Genomic DNA, 15,057 nt, shown 5'->3' with positions numbered 1-15,057 from the left:
GCATCTGTCGAAGTTAGTACACAAAAATGGAATATGAAACAGTGTCTTGACAAATTCAGAGTGGAAAAGCAGCACCAAAATTCTTTTAGAAAAAGGTAACTAACCACTCGAAAAACTTCCAAGAGCTACAAACTGTTTATCATCTCAAGTCTTTAAATCAAGACTGGATGCCTTTAAAGTACCCTCAAGCTCAGCCAGAATATGTGCTTGATGCAGGAATTATTAGATGAAATCCAATGTCCTGTATGTCACATAGATGGCAGACAATGAGCATAATAGGTCCCTCCAGTGTTAAAATCTATTAATTCTACCCTGTATGTGCTAGGAACTCAATTACATTTTGTAGCTAGCAAAACCTATACAAACATTATCACATTTCTGCAGAACACAAGCCAAAGAAGAAACAATTTAAAAGTCACAAAGCATCACAAAAGACGGCCTCCTTTTGCACCTTAAGACAAAAGTGCACTAATCATTAAAAAAATAAAAAGATGCACTTATAAAACCCATCTAGACCTAATACCATTTCTCAACACGTTGTGTGGTAACACACAATACTTTTAATAACGCTCCTTGGTTAACAAGTAGTATCAATAATTATCACAAAATGTGTTAACCTATTTTTGGAACATGAATGGAAAAAAAGAATAAAGGGAGGAGAATTCTCATTTCAAATTCACCACCTGGATCTTAACTGATAAGAGATGCTCTCTTTATTCCAGCGTGCAGTAAAAATTCTTGAAGAATAAAATACATTGATTTAGAACAACAGTTTTCATTATTAGCACTAGCAGACACTGGCAGTTAATTTATTTCTCATAAGAATATATCCTACCTTCTGACAAGCCTGGATGAGGGCCTCCTAGCACTAGGTGCTATATGAACACAGAATACTGAGAGATGCTCTCTCTCTGTCAAACAGCTTATTTACAGTGAGCTGTGTCTTTCCCACATCTTGAAGAAATACAGGTAGGTGAGAGGAAATGTACTCTGCAGAAGCCGCAATGACACTTTGCATCGCTCTRAAGTCTCTCCCTTCCCCTCTCTGCAGACAATCATCTCCCATCCCGTCTCGCTAAGGCTGAACTATACATGCTTACTTACACTTGTAACTTGATTAATCAAGGCTGCTGCTATATAAAATGAAGTAGATATGGCTCCATCGTATTTCTACATTAATGTCACTTCACTTAATATGATATCTTTATTATACTCARTCATTAGGCATAGTTTGCAAATTTGCAGCAAATTATTAATAGAAAGAATTTTCTGGTGTTTTTTTTTTCTATCAAGAAAACAGAAAAAAAGGACTATTCTGTCTTTTTGGGATAACAGGCTTTTTCTTAGCAATAAAAAGGATCATATGACAATAGTTTTGCAGTGTATCGTGCAAGCTCTGTTGGAGTCACTCCAATTTCTATACAAGTACTGCCATTTTGACAACAAAGCAGCCTTATTGAAACAGGCAGGCTTCATCTTAATTCTGGCACTACTGAATGCAGAGTACACACTAGCCAGGGAACAATGAACCAAGAAAAGAGTTACAAATCTTTAGTGACAACTGCACGCAAAGAAAGAGAAGATGCATTATGAGAGCATTGCTTGCTCCACTCCTTCAGAAGGCCACTTTCAAACAAAGATTGCTTTTTACACAGAAAAATGAAAGCTCCTTCCAGTTTTTGCACATGGATCTTCCTACTCCCATCACCACCCCAGTGCTGCACCCAGTTCCTCCAGTAAGCAGCTCCGGACCGGCTCCGCTCCATAGAAAAAGGTGAGGAAAAAAAGATCCAACCTTCCTCCTTCTTTCCCTCTCCTCCTTTCCTCACCTGTCGGGCTTGTTATTTAGAGGCCTCAATGCTATTTTCATGTTTAAGGCACATGCAACTGGACTGTATTGTTTGGGGGCAGGGGATACTTGGCCTTTATTTCATTTACATTACTTAGTTCTCAGTGAAATTTAACTTCTCCCTCCCGAAATTCAGCTGAGTGCAAGAATGCCTGCCTTGACCCCCCTGTGCACAGCTGCACTCACTCTAGTCCCTAACTCATGTGGGGACACAAGCTGAAAGTACTCACATGATACCTTTTGATGTATCATTACATACAGCTGTAGAAATACACACTAAAGCACACAGGTGATGAGATATAATGTTCAATAAAGTGCATGTTAAATCCCCTACAGAACAGGTTTAAAAAAATTGCTATCTCCTACCTATTGTTTCCTTCCAACATATTTTCCAAGTGGGAGCAGAAGCAAACAATATAAATCCACAAAGGGAAAAAAAAGAAACAGKAAGATTTTGAGGTGGCAGGAGACAAGCTATTCACCCCTTTTTCATGTTAGCAATTCTCCCGTTGCTATGTGTGACATTATTTAGGTGAATACGTACCCCTAGGCATAGAGGGTTGATTACTGTAGGCCAGTTCTCTTCTGCAGCAAAGCTTTTCCACTTTGCCTTAGTTTGCATGGAAGAGAGACTCAGACCATCTACACGGGAGCAAAGCGAATCTTTTCTCTTTGGGAATCAAGACAATTTTAACAGTGTTTGCAGTAGTTCTAGAAAACACGGCAATGTGTATTTATCTTGATCAAGGATGATTACAGCTCTTCACACTACTTGCTTATTGGTAGTGTAAATGCAAGGACACATATACACCCATATAAACATGCATACACATACGAAGACAGGACAAAACCTTGTGAAACCTGAGAAACAGGACAGCTCAGTCCATGAGCTTCAATGTAATGAGTTTCTTAAAACCTTTCAGGTATTTACTCTGGCAAATACAACCTGATAATACAGGTATTTGTAATATAAATCAAATACAGGTGTGTGCATGTTTTTTTAATTAAAGCAATTACAATCTTTTAAATATTTGAATATAAAGCTTTGCTTGGTAATTCTGGTAAGAAGTTCAGGAATATACTAGCTTCAAAGACTCCTGAGAGAAACACAAACTCATCAGAAAATGCTAGGCATTTAGGGAGAGATTTTCAAGGACAGAAGAAACAGCTTTTTGTTCATATCCCACTAATAGCCGATGGGAGCTGAAGAGACCAACTCTTCTAGTACATTTGAAAGTCTTCTCATTACTGTTCAAATGGAAATGCTGGAAAGCATGAGTGACTTTAAATTAAAAGGCAGTTAAATTAAAGCCATATCTGTCACACCTGGTTTCAAAAACCTCCTAATTCCAGTGTTGATTCACACACAAATGTTCCAGGGAAATTGGGGATGGCAGGTCAAAAGCAGGACCAGTACTGTTCACAGGTCCACACGCATGAGATGGGAAAGAGAAAGATTTGGTGTTTTCTTGTCTTTATTAATAAACAGCTTTAAATTCTCACCTGGCAAAAAAAGGAATTAAATTTTCCCCATTAAATTGCAACGTCTTGGCAGCAAATGCAAAACACAAGTTTAATCTTTCTAGACTTAAGTCTGCAAGCTTGGATGGTGTGAATGAAAATATGTTGTGGGAATTTTCCCTCTTTGAGAATAATTGGCTGGGAGGGAGATGAAGCAAGGTAGAGAGCTAATGAGTGGATTTGGTCAGGTCAGCTATTTTGCTGTCTGGTGAGCAGAACACAGTTTTTGGTTATTTGACAAAATAAGCAAACTGCTCGGGTTTCTTTTGAGACTGGGAACCTGTGTCCACTGCCTGCAACAACTGCTTCTCACTTGCCCCTAATCTGAATTACTGGGAAAAATTAAAGGCACTGAGAATGCTGGGGAATTTTCTTCTGAGAATGTTAGAAAGGGCCAAAGAACTAAAAAAATTCAGGCATCCAGAGGCCTCGGACAAGCCCCCAGAGCTCGAGTGGATGCATTCGGATATGCGGTCCAGGCAAGGGGATGCCCTGCCATATCACTAAAACAATGGACACAGCAAGAAAACAGCAGATGCAGCCCATGCCTAACAGGTCCTCCCACCAAAAATAAATTACAAAACACAATATGGAAGGTATCCTAGGGCAATAATCACCAATCTGCTAATAAAGGCAAAGGCTGTCTACTTTCAAAAAGCTGCTAATGCAGCTATATAAAGATCTTAACTCTCCACTGAACACTTTGCTTGAAGACCACAACTGAAGCTGGCTGGAGCACATCAGTTGGGGTTCAATTCTCTGTCTATCAGAGCTGGGGCTCCCAGGCTTAGTCACCTGCAAGCACAGGTAGTGCCTGCTGCTAGAGCCATGGACACCAGAAAGACAGCTGAGGTGTCCAGCAGCTCTCAGGAACCCTGAAAGCCCTGCAGGACCCTGCCTTTGAATCTCCGAACGTACATCAGTACCAAGATGATTTGGGTCCAAAGACTGTCTGTTCTGGGAAAAATCTCCAACCAGCTTTCGTCTCACCTATGTTAACCTTGTTAGAGAAAAAAGTCAGTTATCCAAAGAGTCAACCACAGGTTTTAACTGAGAAAAGCTGACGTTCAAGTCACTGACCACAGAAGATGCCAGGTGCTTCAATTTTAGAAGTAAACAAAAAAACCTGTGTTTTTGGTAAGAAAAATCTACTAAATTGCTCCCTAACATTTTTAAACAAAGCCCTGAGAGATCCAACCAAGTGGTAAGTACAAGCACTTCCTTCCTCACTGTGTTCAACACATGCAAATTTGTAAGTAATCTCTCTGATAAAATATACCAGATCCAGATCTAAGACTCAATCTACTCTGATACTTGTCATTTCTAAAAACAGAAAATAAAGAACACCTTGCTGATTTATGGTAACAGAGAGAAGAGGGTTCAGGGCACAGCACTACAACTGCCATCCTTCAAACACAGGAACATGGAGGCAACTGCTGTGGAGCGAGCCTATGCTGTCCCTCACACAGATGAAAGATTTGTGATTGAGAAGTGCAAAGCAATGCAAACAAATTCAGCAAAGAGAATTTGTACACTCTACCTGATTTATCAGGTGTTTTAAGATGAAGTTAGAATAATCAGATTAACAATGCAAAGGAAAGAAACAAACTTTTTTGGGATGATTGTTTTGTTAAAGTATCATGGAAGGCACAGATAAATTTCCAGAATGGTAATGCTGGAAAACTCCTTCACATGATTCAAATTCCAGAAAGGGGGGGGGGGGGGGAAGCTGTAAATAAGGAGACATTCAGAAGTGGCCAGTTTATTAAAGGGAGCTTTAAAAGTTCAAGAACCAGCTCTTCTAAATCTTCTGATTTTGACTGCATTTTCAGTGTTATAAATTCAGTCCAACAGAAGGGAAATTAACATATATTTAGAAAGAGATGAGGGAAAAAGATGAGCTGCTTTATGCTTCCCAAGTGAGGGGAGGTCACTCTCTAAAACAATGTAAAATCTGGTATTAATTTTAGTTGGCTTGTCATAGCATACTAAATGTCTGAGCTACATTCCAGTAACACCTCAGACAAACTGAAAACAATAATAATAACAGCCAAACTCCCAAATGACTTTCCCCTTGAGTGTGGAGGCTACCAACACAGAGAAGCAGACCACAGAGCTTTTCAACACTAAATGAACTAGTTTTTGTGTTGCCTTAATTTGACTTTCATCCACATACAAAAAAGTCTTGCTTGACTGCAGAACTGCTGCGAGTTCAAGACGATGTCCTTTCATCCCTGAGAGGTACGGCCAGCAGAGACCTAAGAGAAGCTTTAGAGCTGTTAATGGCAGCTACTGTGTGTTGTGTGAATGCTGCCTTAAGTTCCCATCTTCAGAATAAGTTAGTTCCAGGAAGCGTGCAACTTCTTGGCCCATACTTGTTTAAACACAGCCTAAAAACTCTCCCCATACTGACTCTGATGGAACAACTGTCATGCTAAAGCAAGTTTGTAAAATGATGCTTGAACATGGTAACTCAAAAAAATATTTCCTCAATATATCCCTTTTATTGTTTGGAAAAGTTGTTCACACTCTTCATTAAGGCTGTGAAAAAAAAAAAACAGAATTGTAGTCTAAAATTAATATCCTCGTTATGACATTAGTTCAATTTTTATTCCCTCTTTTTTGAATCAAAAGACACAAGAGATCATCCCGCATTAAATCAAACACATATGGAATATTAGGCACATGTAAGAATTGCCTGGCATGATCCAGCACCTGTATTTGAATAAAATCTGAACAACAAGTATGCAATTACAAATTTATTTTCCCCTTTTCCTACTTAGAATCCAAATAACTCATGTCAGGCTGCAAACTATGACCACCACGTACCATAAGCTAATGAAACAATCAAACACAAAAATAATCACTGGAGACAAAGAATGGGGAGATGTTACTATGGAGCAAATTAACCACCGAGAACTATCTAAAATAAGCCATGGATTTAAAAAATGAGTGGTCTCAAGTCCACTCAATTAGATGTGAATTCTGAAACGATTTCTACGTAGGAGGAATCATTTCACCTAGTATACACCAATATAATAAATACGTCTTTATTCTGATATGCAGAAGCAGTTCCTGTCCAAAAAAGTGATGCAAAGATAACGGCAACCTAGCACTACAGAGTATAGGAAAATGATAGCAAAATGATGCACAAGAGACCAGGTCCCAGTGTTGCATGTTTGTTCTGAATAGAGCTAATTGTCTACAACAGAATGATTTTTTTTTAAATACTGAAAAGGTAATGTTTGGATTTTTGAGTTACCTGCCTGGATACTGGACTGAAAGGAGCCTTTTGGGGACTTGGCTCTGGGAGGATAAAACAGTCCCTTCCTGACAGCCTGCTCAGCAGTAGTGTCCTCTTCATACTGAAATGCCTTAGACAGAGACCACTGGTAAAAGCTCCTTTCTGAGAATGAAAACGTGTCTCCAAGTAGTCAAAAGATTATGTTTGAAAGAGGCAAAAGGGAATGGCTGCCCCAAGGGAGAATACTACAGTGAACAGAACACATGCTAAGGCTAGTTTCTCTCACTCCAAAAAAGGAGAAATCAGCATCGCCAAATAAAATAACAGATATCCTAGAACTCGAAGCCTCCTAATGAGCAGATGCATGAAACAGGAGATTTAAGGTTGAAAATGACATAGACTGCACCAAAATAAATCACCCTGGCTCTACGGTTACTTGGTCAGTAGGTGCTCAGAAAAGACGGCTAATGAAAGAAGGAGAACCAGCCAGCTGCGAGCAAAGACAGGCCTCCCAAGAGGAGGTGGTACATGCCACTCAACATCAAAGACTGGCCCTCAGGCTACATCTATGGCAGCAAATATCACCAACCAGGGACTGCTTTCTGTCCCCGAAGCCAAGCGGCACCGCACAGCTCCCGCCTCCACAGCGAGCTGCTCCTTGCCCTCCCCGAACCCCTGGGGGGCCGGGTCCAAATGGCTTATCGGGACGGTTTCCCAGCACGAGCCGATTCCCGGCTTGGCCCAACACTGCCAGGGAGGCGGCTGAAGGGACAGGGCAGACCCTGACGGGGATGGCACTAATGCTCCCGCAGCCCAGGCTAACTCTGGGATAATGTATATGGGGTGTGGGGGGAGAAGAGTAATATTTTGTTTAGGAAATCCTTGAGGCTAATAGCCCTGCCTAGGCTGCTAAAGCCAAGAAGCGGCATTGAACCAAGGGGGCAGACAGAGGAGAAAAGCAAGTCCTGTTGGATCAGATTAGCAGCAGTGAAAAGGAGCCGCTGTTTGACACTGAACACCCAGACCCGCTGGGCTGCAATCACTCCACAGCTCAGGGAGCTCACAAGCCTTGGTGGTCTTGCAGGAGAAACACTCAGCCCTGGCGAGAGAGGGGCAGCCAGGGCAACCCGTCATGCCCTCGTCGAGCAAAACTTCCTCAGCCTTTCGCTAAGACTTGCTGCAAGGGCGGGTTTCGTTCAGCTTTCCTCTAAGCCACCCTCCAGGTTTCGCAGGCGCCCGTGGCCATCTGACAAGGTGCGCGCAGCCAGGAGAGCTGCCCGTGCCCTCCCACCTGAGGGAGCATATCTATAAATCACATGCTGCAAAAACATGTAAACATCCTCTGTCTTCAAATGGCCTGCTAGGATCACCCCATCTGAGATGACGTTCGCAGGATCACGTACACAGTTGCCTCTGAACCTTTGAATTTAAATTCTGCTGGCCTGACATGCAAGGAAAAATCAAAAAACCTCAGAAATGTAGTCTCCAAATGAAACTGCTTGCACAACATGGAGTAGGCTACAAGAAGAGAAGAACGTCTTTATTTTCTCCTGTCTTGGAGAACACTGAACAATCTTAATCGCTTGATATATTAGAGATAATAACGAAGGATCTGAATTGACTATTTATTTGTGGAAGCACAGCGCTAATGCCAGATGCACTCTTGGGCTGAAAATAATAAAACAAATAAAATACTGGCTGGGGGAAACGAAGGCAAAGATGGGAAGACAGGACAACTGTATGCCAGCACTGCAAAGAAATATTTATTTCGAAAGGAAAAGGTGTGCTTTCCAGAAATGGCTGAGGAAAAAGAGGCAGAAAATTTCCAAAAGATAGGCTGTTTTGATACTATTAATACACTAGATGGAAAACAATTTAATTTCTTTTTGCCAAAGGTCATGGGAGCATCTATATCTTGGCTAGCATTAAAATATTTAAAAAATAATTCAGTCCCATCTCTTGCTGGTCATTCCTTTAAATGAGGGTTTGAGGTATGAGAGCCTCATTCCAACAGCCATAAATGTATTTAAATGCAGCCATGCTATTTGGTTAAATTATCATATACATTTACAATCTTCCTTTTATGGCATCAGTATAGGCTCTAGGCCCTGACTTGGATGTCTCCCTGGGGAAAAGGGGGAATCCTGAGAAAGATGGGAAGTCCCGTCCACTGGATCTCCCAAAAGGCTGGGAAAGTCCTGATGGAAACGGCATTCACGTCCTCAGTGTCCACCTCTGACTCCAACACACAAAAAGCAATGTGTTATTTCACACGCTAGACCTCAGACACTCCTGAACTCTGGACTCGCAGTGTAGCCTTGAAGAAAGGATGATGGTGAGAAACTGGTGGTGTGAGCTACAGGTCAGCCAGGCCTTTCCCGGCACTGGAAACGTGACAAAGAGGAAAGGTTGTCCTGGCAGCTCAGAGGGCGCCTTCTCACAAGACAAGGAAACGGCAGCCACTAATTATTATTTTGCCATCGTAAATCTTCTGGTATTGACTTGGCTTATTTTCACACTAGTTTAAGCTGCTTGTTTTAAAGACAGAAGGATGCAAGTTCACTGAGGTGAGTAGTGAGGGCAGGGTAAAACATTTTCTTGGCTTCAGTACATAGAAACAACATTTGGAGAAAAAGCCCAGCTTCACAAGAAACCTGCTCCAGGAGTTCACCAGTCCAAGGATTTCTGGGGGGACACATGAAGAGGCCTCCTTCTTCACTCCCAAAGGCCTGGTTATCTTCTCCCCTTTACAACTCATCACCCCTTCCAGGAACAACCAGACCTTCTGTTTTCACAAGCAGCTCCCCTAACCTTGCTAAAGCTAAACCCACATACCTTGCTCAAAGCAACGGCAGTTTGCTGAGGCCCAAAAATCGGCCAACAAGGCTACCCAGGAGGCAGCAAGCAAGGGAAAAAAGCATCTAAGCAAAGGATAATTGGGCCTGAAAGTGGATTTAACTAATCTTATACGCCGCTGCTGCAGAGCAGAACAGGAGGGTGCAGAGCAGGAGGGAGCGTATACTGGCCCCTTGGGCACCCCTGTTTGCAGCCAGGAAGTTTGTTTGCAATAGTGTGCTGGAAAGTAAAGCACACCCCGACCCATTCCCCCCTGCCGCTGCTCCCAGCACACGGGAGGAGACCCTGGCTGAGGGCAGGGGGAGCTGCAAGCATCCATCCCCGCCAGGGCTGCTGCACCTGGGCTGCCCGCAGCCTCCCCCGCTGCAGCAGAAACGCCCCAGAGTTACAATCGCTGCTCCAAAGCAGGAGAAAAGTCTCTTATCTGAGGCAGCATCTCCTGGGCAGAGTGCTGGTGTCTGAGAGAGGCATGCAATAAAAACAGGGTGGTAACTGTAAATAGCTGGGATCTTTTTTTGGCTATGCAGAGCCCTTTCAGAGCCATAAGGCAAGGCACGGCTGCTGCCTTCAAGGACCTGCCATCTAATTTGGACTGATAACAACACGGTGTCACACGCATGCACACAAACATGGGCAGAGCTAGAAACGCCAGGAGTGAGAGGGAGAAAGATCGCATTTAAGGATAAAAAAAAAAAAAAAAAACTTTCCTCCCCACAATCATTAGAAAGTTTTGAGTTCATTCAGTCACGGCATTTTCACACAGACCTTGTTTAGGTAAATAAATTGCTTTTAATAAACTTTGCGAGACCTCTCAAGCCATTTGTTAAATGTAGGTTAATTGCAGAACATAGAGGTGACAGTTTTACTGAGAACCTTCTTCTTCAAGGAAGCTTCTTCACTTGCTGCTAAAAAAAACAATTTGCACTTCATACCAAGACTGTCTTAAAAAAAATACTACCTTGTATGCATTTCCTCCTTCTGCAGAAAAGGAGCACAAGCTCTAAACTGTGACTCTTTCAGAATCAAATCTCAGTAACTGAAACAGTAACTGCTAAAATGGTTCTAACGGCTCTAACACTCAAAATGGTTTATATATTCACTGACAGGATACATGAGGCTACCTTTTCTAACCAAACCTAACCAAATTTGGCCTGCATCACACTGGACCAACCCCTTTGTCTTCAGACTGAAGCACAACCCAAGTCCTCGGATACGGCATCAACTGCTTCTGAAATGTATAGAAAGCACAGGAGTTCAGACTCCCTGAGGAGCAGGTGGCAAGGTTTTTGCCTTTTTACTATTAAAAAAAGAAAAAAAAGAAAAAAAAAAACACTTCAGTACACTGAAGCAGTATTTGATAACATATTGAACTCCACACAAGTGCAATCACCAGCCTCACATCTAAGGTCTCAAAAAATATTCTCAGCAGCGGTTCTAATTTTTCCCCCGTTGTATTTATTTTAAAAAGGCAAAAAATCAAACTTTGCCCCTCTGTGGCTCAACCTTGCTGTGTTGCACAGACTTGAGGGCTAGAGTAGTATTTAAGAAGAGCTGGGAACGCGCCAGATTAAACAGAGAGGGATTCAGGATGGAGAGCAGCTAGCTGAGCCCCAGGTTGATGCACTGACCTATATTAACTCCCTGGCAGCTGAGCAGAGCTAAAATCAGCTGGCCAATGCAGGGCTGGGGAGGCAGCCGGCTAAAACCTACGGGAAACCAGCCAGCGCAGCCCAGCTCACATTGGGTTTCTGTATTTTTGGAGGCGAAGGAGGCAGGAAGAACAAAGGCGACGTGGCCCAAGCAGGTCAGAAGAAGAGGTGGCAAGCTTTTGCRGTGTATTAATCTTTAAGCGAGTCACCTGAAAAACTGGAGAGGGATCTCAGCATGGTTGTGCCTTCAAAGTAAAATTCTTCCCCAAAACAAATAAAAGATCACGTTAACCAAATTAATATTACACCTGCCACGTAGCTGGGTTTCACACCACAGATCTCACGTCTGCAGCCTTTTGAAAGGCCCAAGATACGAGGGGAAACGGTGAGGCGAGGTGAGTTTGGGTTAAAAACTACACGCACAACGTAGCGATAGAACCGGCGCTGGGAAAGAGCCTCTCGTTCTCAGAGCCCCAGGTCAAAATCCCACCAAGGTCAGCTTCTGGTTACTGTCTGAGAGCTGTTAAAAGGCYTCTGTAAAATGAGTCGGCTGTTTTAATCCAGTTTCAAGTGGGTTGTGCTTAGATTCCAAAGTGGTAAAAGACTTAGCAATCAAGTAGGCAGGCACATGCCCTTAACGTAAAACTCAGTCCCACCAGCACTAGTCAGCACCCATATAGGAGAAAAGCCAAGGAGTGAGAGGAGGTTGAAAATCCAGCTACCCACTCTGTTCCTAGAAATGATTCAGCCAGACTGGACTTAAAGCAAACAGGCAGGACCACAACAAGTGGCTTGTCTTTGCTCCCTATGTTTTATGAATAAGTATGTCAGCTCCTGAACCCTTGATCTCTCTCCCCATAAAATGCTATTGCAAAAGCCAACTCATATTTTCCACACACATGGAGAAGTATTTGCTACGCATTCAGTTCCTTAAATAAACACACACACTTATTCAGCAGCTTTCTCTCTGACCCCCTTTTGGCTAATGATTTATCTTTCTCTATTGTGCTGAAGTTTCTACTTTTTAGGCCTTTCATTTCTAGTATCAGGGTGTTTTCTTTGCCCATGCCATAACCAACTTCTGGAGGGCAGCAGCTTCAGAACAATGCAGCAAACCCTTAAAAGAATACTAGGATTTCTGCTTACAACCATATTACAGTATTGGGGGGCGGGGGGGTGTTAGATTTTCACTCCTGCAGAGCAGTTGAGAAGTGAATGAGAAATTAGAATACAGATAAGCTATTGACTAATGAAAAAAAGTCTTAAACCTCTTAAAATTTAGCAAATAGCAGATAGAGGAAGGAAGGGCTGAATGGAACATTTTAGAAATTATAAATGTGTAATAACCATGTGTTAATTTCAAAAACACTCTTCAAGCTGTTATGTATGAATATTTTCTTGAAAATTAAGAATGAAAAAAAAAGCCCTTGTACTAGACAGCGCTTTTGGCTCGTGCGACACTGCTCCAGTGACACCGGGTACATTATATATTATCTCAGACTGTGCTGGTCTGCCCTAGCGGGTCCGTGGCACTGCATCACTTCCAGGGAAACAATACAGCTGTCTCTCCACTTTTCTTTTTAAGTGATAGCTAATTCCAATGCAATAAACATTTTGGAGTGTGTGTTTTAGCTTGGTCGTTGTGGTACGCACAGCGTATCCCACGTGCAGGCTAGCTTCATTACAGCATCCTACTTTTTAGGCATGCTTCCTTTTCCCATCGTGGACACATTTGGAAAACACAACCCCCTCTCAGGCTCAAAGATGTCAGGATGAAGCTTAAAGATTGGCAGCCACGTTATTGACTGTTGTTATCCCCTTAGGCCGCTGGGATTACTGCTTTCACTGACCATTATCAGCGCTGGCTCAGGAGCTGTGCTGCTTTAAACGCCTTCTCCGCAATCTGCAACAAATGGTGAATTCTGCTAAAAGGCCTCAGCAGCAGCCAACAAATCCCAGCAGCAAAATACACAAAACCTTCCTCCATGTTAACACAGCAACTAAAACAGGTGTGATAAATACTCTCTCACTAGGATATCGCCCTCAGTTACTGTTCGCTGGGCGCCCGACCACAGCCTCGCTCAGGCTCCCAACACTGTTTTCAAGGAACGTCTCCGCATTGAGATCTCGATTCAGAAAGTTTCCTTTTCCAGCTTTACCCATCATTTGCCTGCTGCAAACCCGCCAAGTGCCGCTCTTTAAAAGGCAGGGGGAGAAGTCGGAGCTATCCGTGGGCACTTTTCATTGTTTTAGTAAGCTGGCAAAGGACAACAGAGACCATGAAGACATCTTATGCTATGTTTTGGGCAAACTTATGGAAAACACACTGTAGTTTTCTTCAAAAAAAAAAAGGTAAGATAAAAATTCCTTTTTTCTGTATTTGGAAAGCACAGGACAAACCCCCTTTGGGTGAGTTTTCTGTAATGACAAGAGGGTTTCCCAAATGACAGACTTGTTGTGTCCCCTCCCTCTCCCTCAAAAAACAAACAAACAAAGAACAACAACAAAACCCTGACATCTTTGCAGAGCACCTTCTTTTAACAATTAAATATATTAGCAGAAGGTTCAGCATCAGTTACAAAAACTCTCACTGAAACCTGCAAGCTACGTACTTGTTCAACCAGATTCATGTTATTATCTTTTCCCCTTCCCTTCACTGTGGCAAGAGTAACAATTTAATTAGATGAAAAAAAAAAAAAAGAGCCCGTATTATTTATAACTATAGCACAAGGCATTATTTTTAGCTGAACAGCTCTTAGGGAGGAAGTAATGCCCAGACCAATTTTCATGTACAACTTCCTGAATTTGTGATTCAGACCCAAATTTCATGCATGAGTTTAATTTTGGTTTTGACCTTAATGTGTTAGCAGGCGTTCTGGTTTTAGTGCCTGCGGCTTTGCTGCTTCCTAGTCCTAGATATATAAAACTCAACAGGTACATCAGCTGCAAAGCCAGCAAGGCTTTAGAAAACACAGCCTCCGCCGGCAAAGCAGTGAAATAAAGCTGTCAGCTTCTTCTGACTCTTGGGGAAATTTAGGGGCTCTACCAATGTGCAATACTACACTGAGAGGAGTGGGACATATCCCATTACTAGAACTTGATGTGCGTAAATGAACACCAAAGTCACAGGCTGTTCTGTGCTGTGAAGCGGAGATAACACCAATAGGTTTCAGATTAGAATTCCACTGTCTGCAGGGATTTTTTTTTAAACCTAAACTATATTTGACTTTACTGTCAAGTATTTCAGTGCAGCTGCTATTCTCAGGTTCTCCTAAAATACACACAGTAGGTACTGTACTATTACACATATAAACATCTACCTTCCTACCACAGCTATTTATAATTAAAATAACTTTTCTCCACTTCTGATTTCATTTCCTCTCTCTGGGCCCTATTCTGCATTGCACAGGAGGTGCTTTCAAAACTGCACCCAGAACCAACCTTTATCATGAAAGAACAATATTAAATTTTAGCCTAGCTGGAAGTTTAGACTTTAATGTCCAATTTCCGTAATGGGTGACCTACAAGCCCTTTTTTTTTTAAACAGGATTTGACTGGTTTGCTGTTTCATGATTTAGAAAGATTTGGGGGGGGGGGGAGATTGAAAGTCAGCAATGGATTTGGATGGGGGTCCCTCTCATTTGTTATTCCCTTAGATATCATCAGAGTTGGTTCTAGTCTCTGCTGAAGCTACCACTTGACTTACTGGGTCTTGCACAGGACTTGCCTACTCAAAAGACCTGACCCAACTGCAGCCATCATAGCCAAAAACGGCGTAGTTACGCTACAGCTACACTTAACAGTGGCAGGTCTTACACCAGCTGAAAACAAATTCCTTGGGAAAGTAGTTCCTTGGAGTGGGGGCTAAGGACTGCCCCCACCTACCTCTCAGAGAGGTTAATGTCCTTTGGATGTACTTTAGCAGCCTGATGCCTTGC

At 42.4% G+C, this 15,057-nt stretch overlaps 1 protein-coding gene across 1 annotated transcript in view; it reads right to left on the bottom strand.

The window, feature by feature from the left end:
* FOXO3 (forkhead box O3) overlaps positions 1–12,987 on the bottom strand; it is a 76,306-nt gene extending 63,319 nt beyond the window's left edge. The window contains exon 1 of the mRNA XM_026071976.1: positions 12,970–12,987. Within this exon, the coding sequence (XP_025927761.1) occupies positions 12,970–12,972 (3 nt within the window). The 5' untranslated portion in view covers positions 12,973–12,987. The remainder of the gene's footprint in view (positions 1–12,969) is intronic.
* Between the last annotated feature and the right edge of the window lie 2,070 nt (positions 12,988–15,057).

The sequence above is a fragment of the Apteryx rowi genome, unplaced genomic scaffold, assembly GCF_003343035.1.
Source record: "Apteryx rowi isolate R43461 unplaced genomic scaffold, aptRow1 scaffold_334, whole genome shotgun sequence".
NCBI lineage: Eukaryota > Metazoa > Chordata > Aves > Apterygiformes > Apterygidae > Apteryx > Apteryx rowi.
This window is presented reverse-complemented; position numbering and strand designations above follow the sequence as displayed.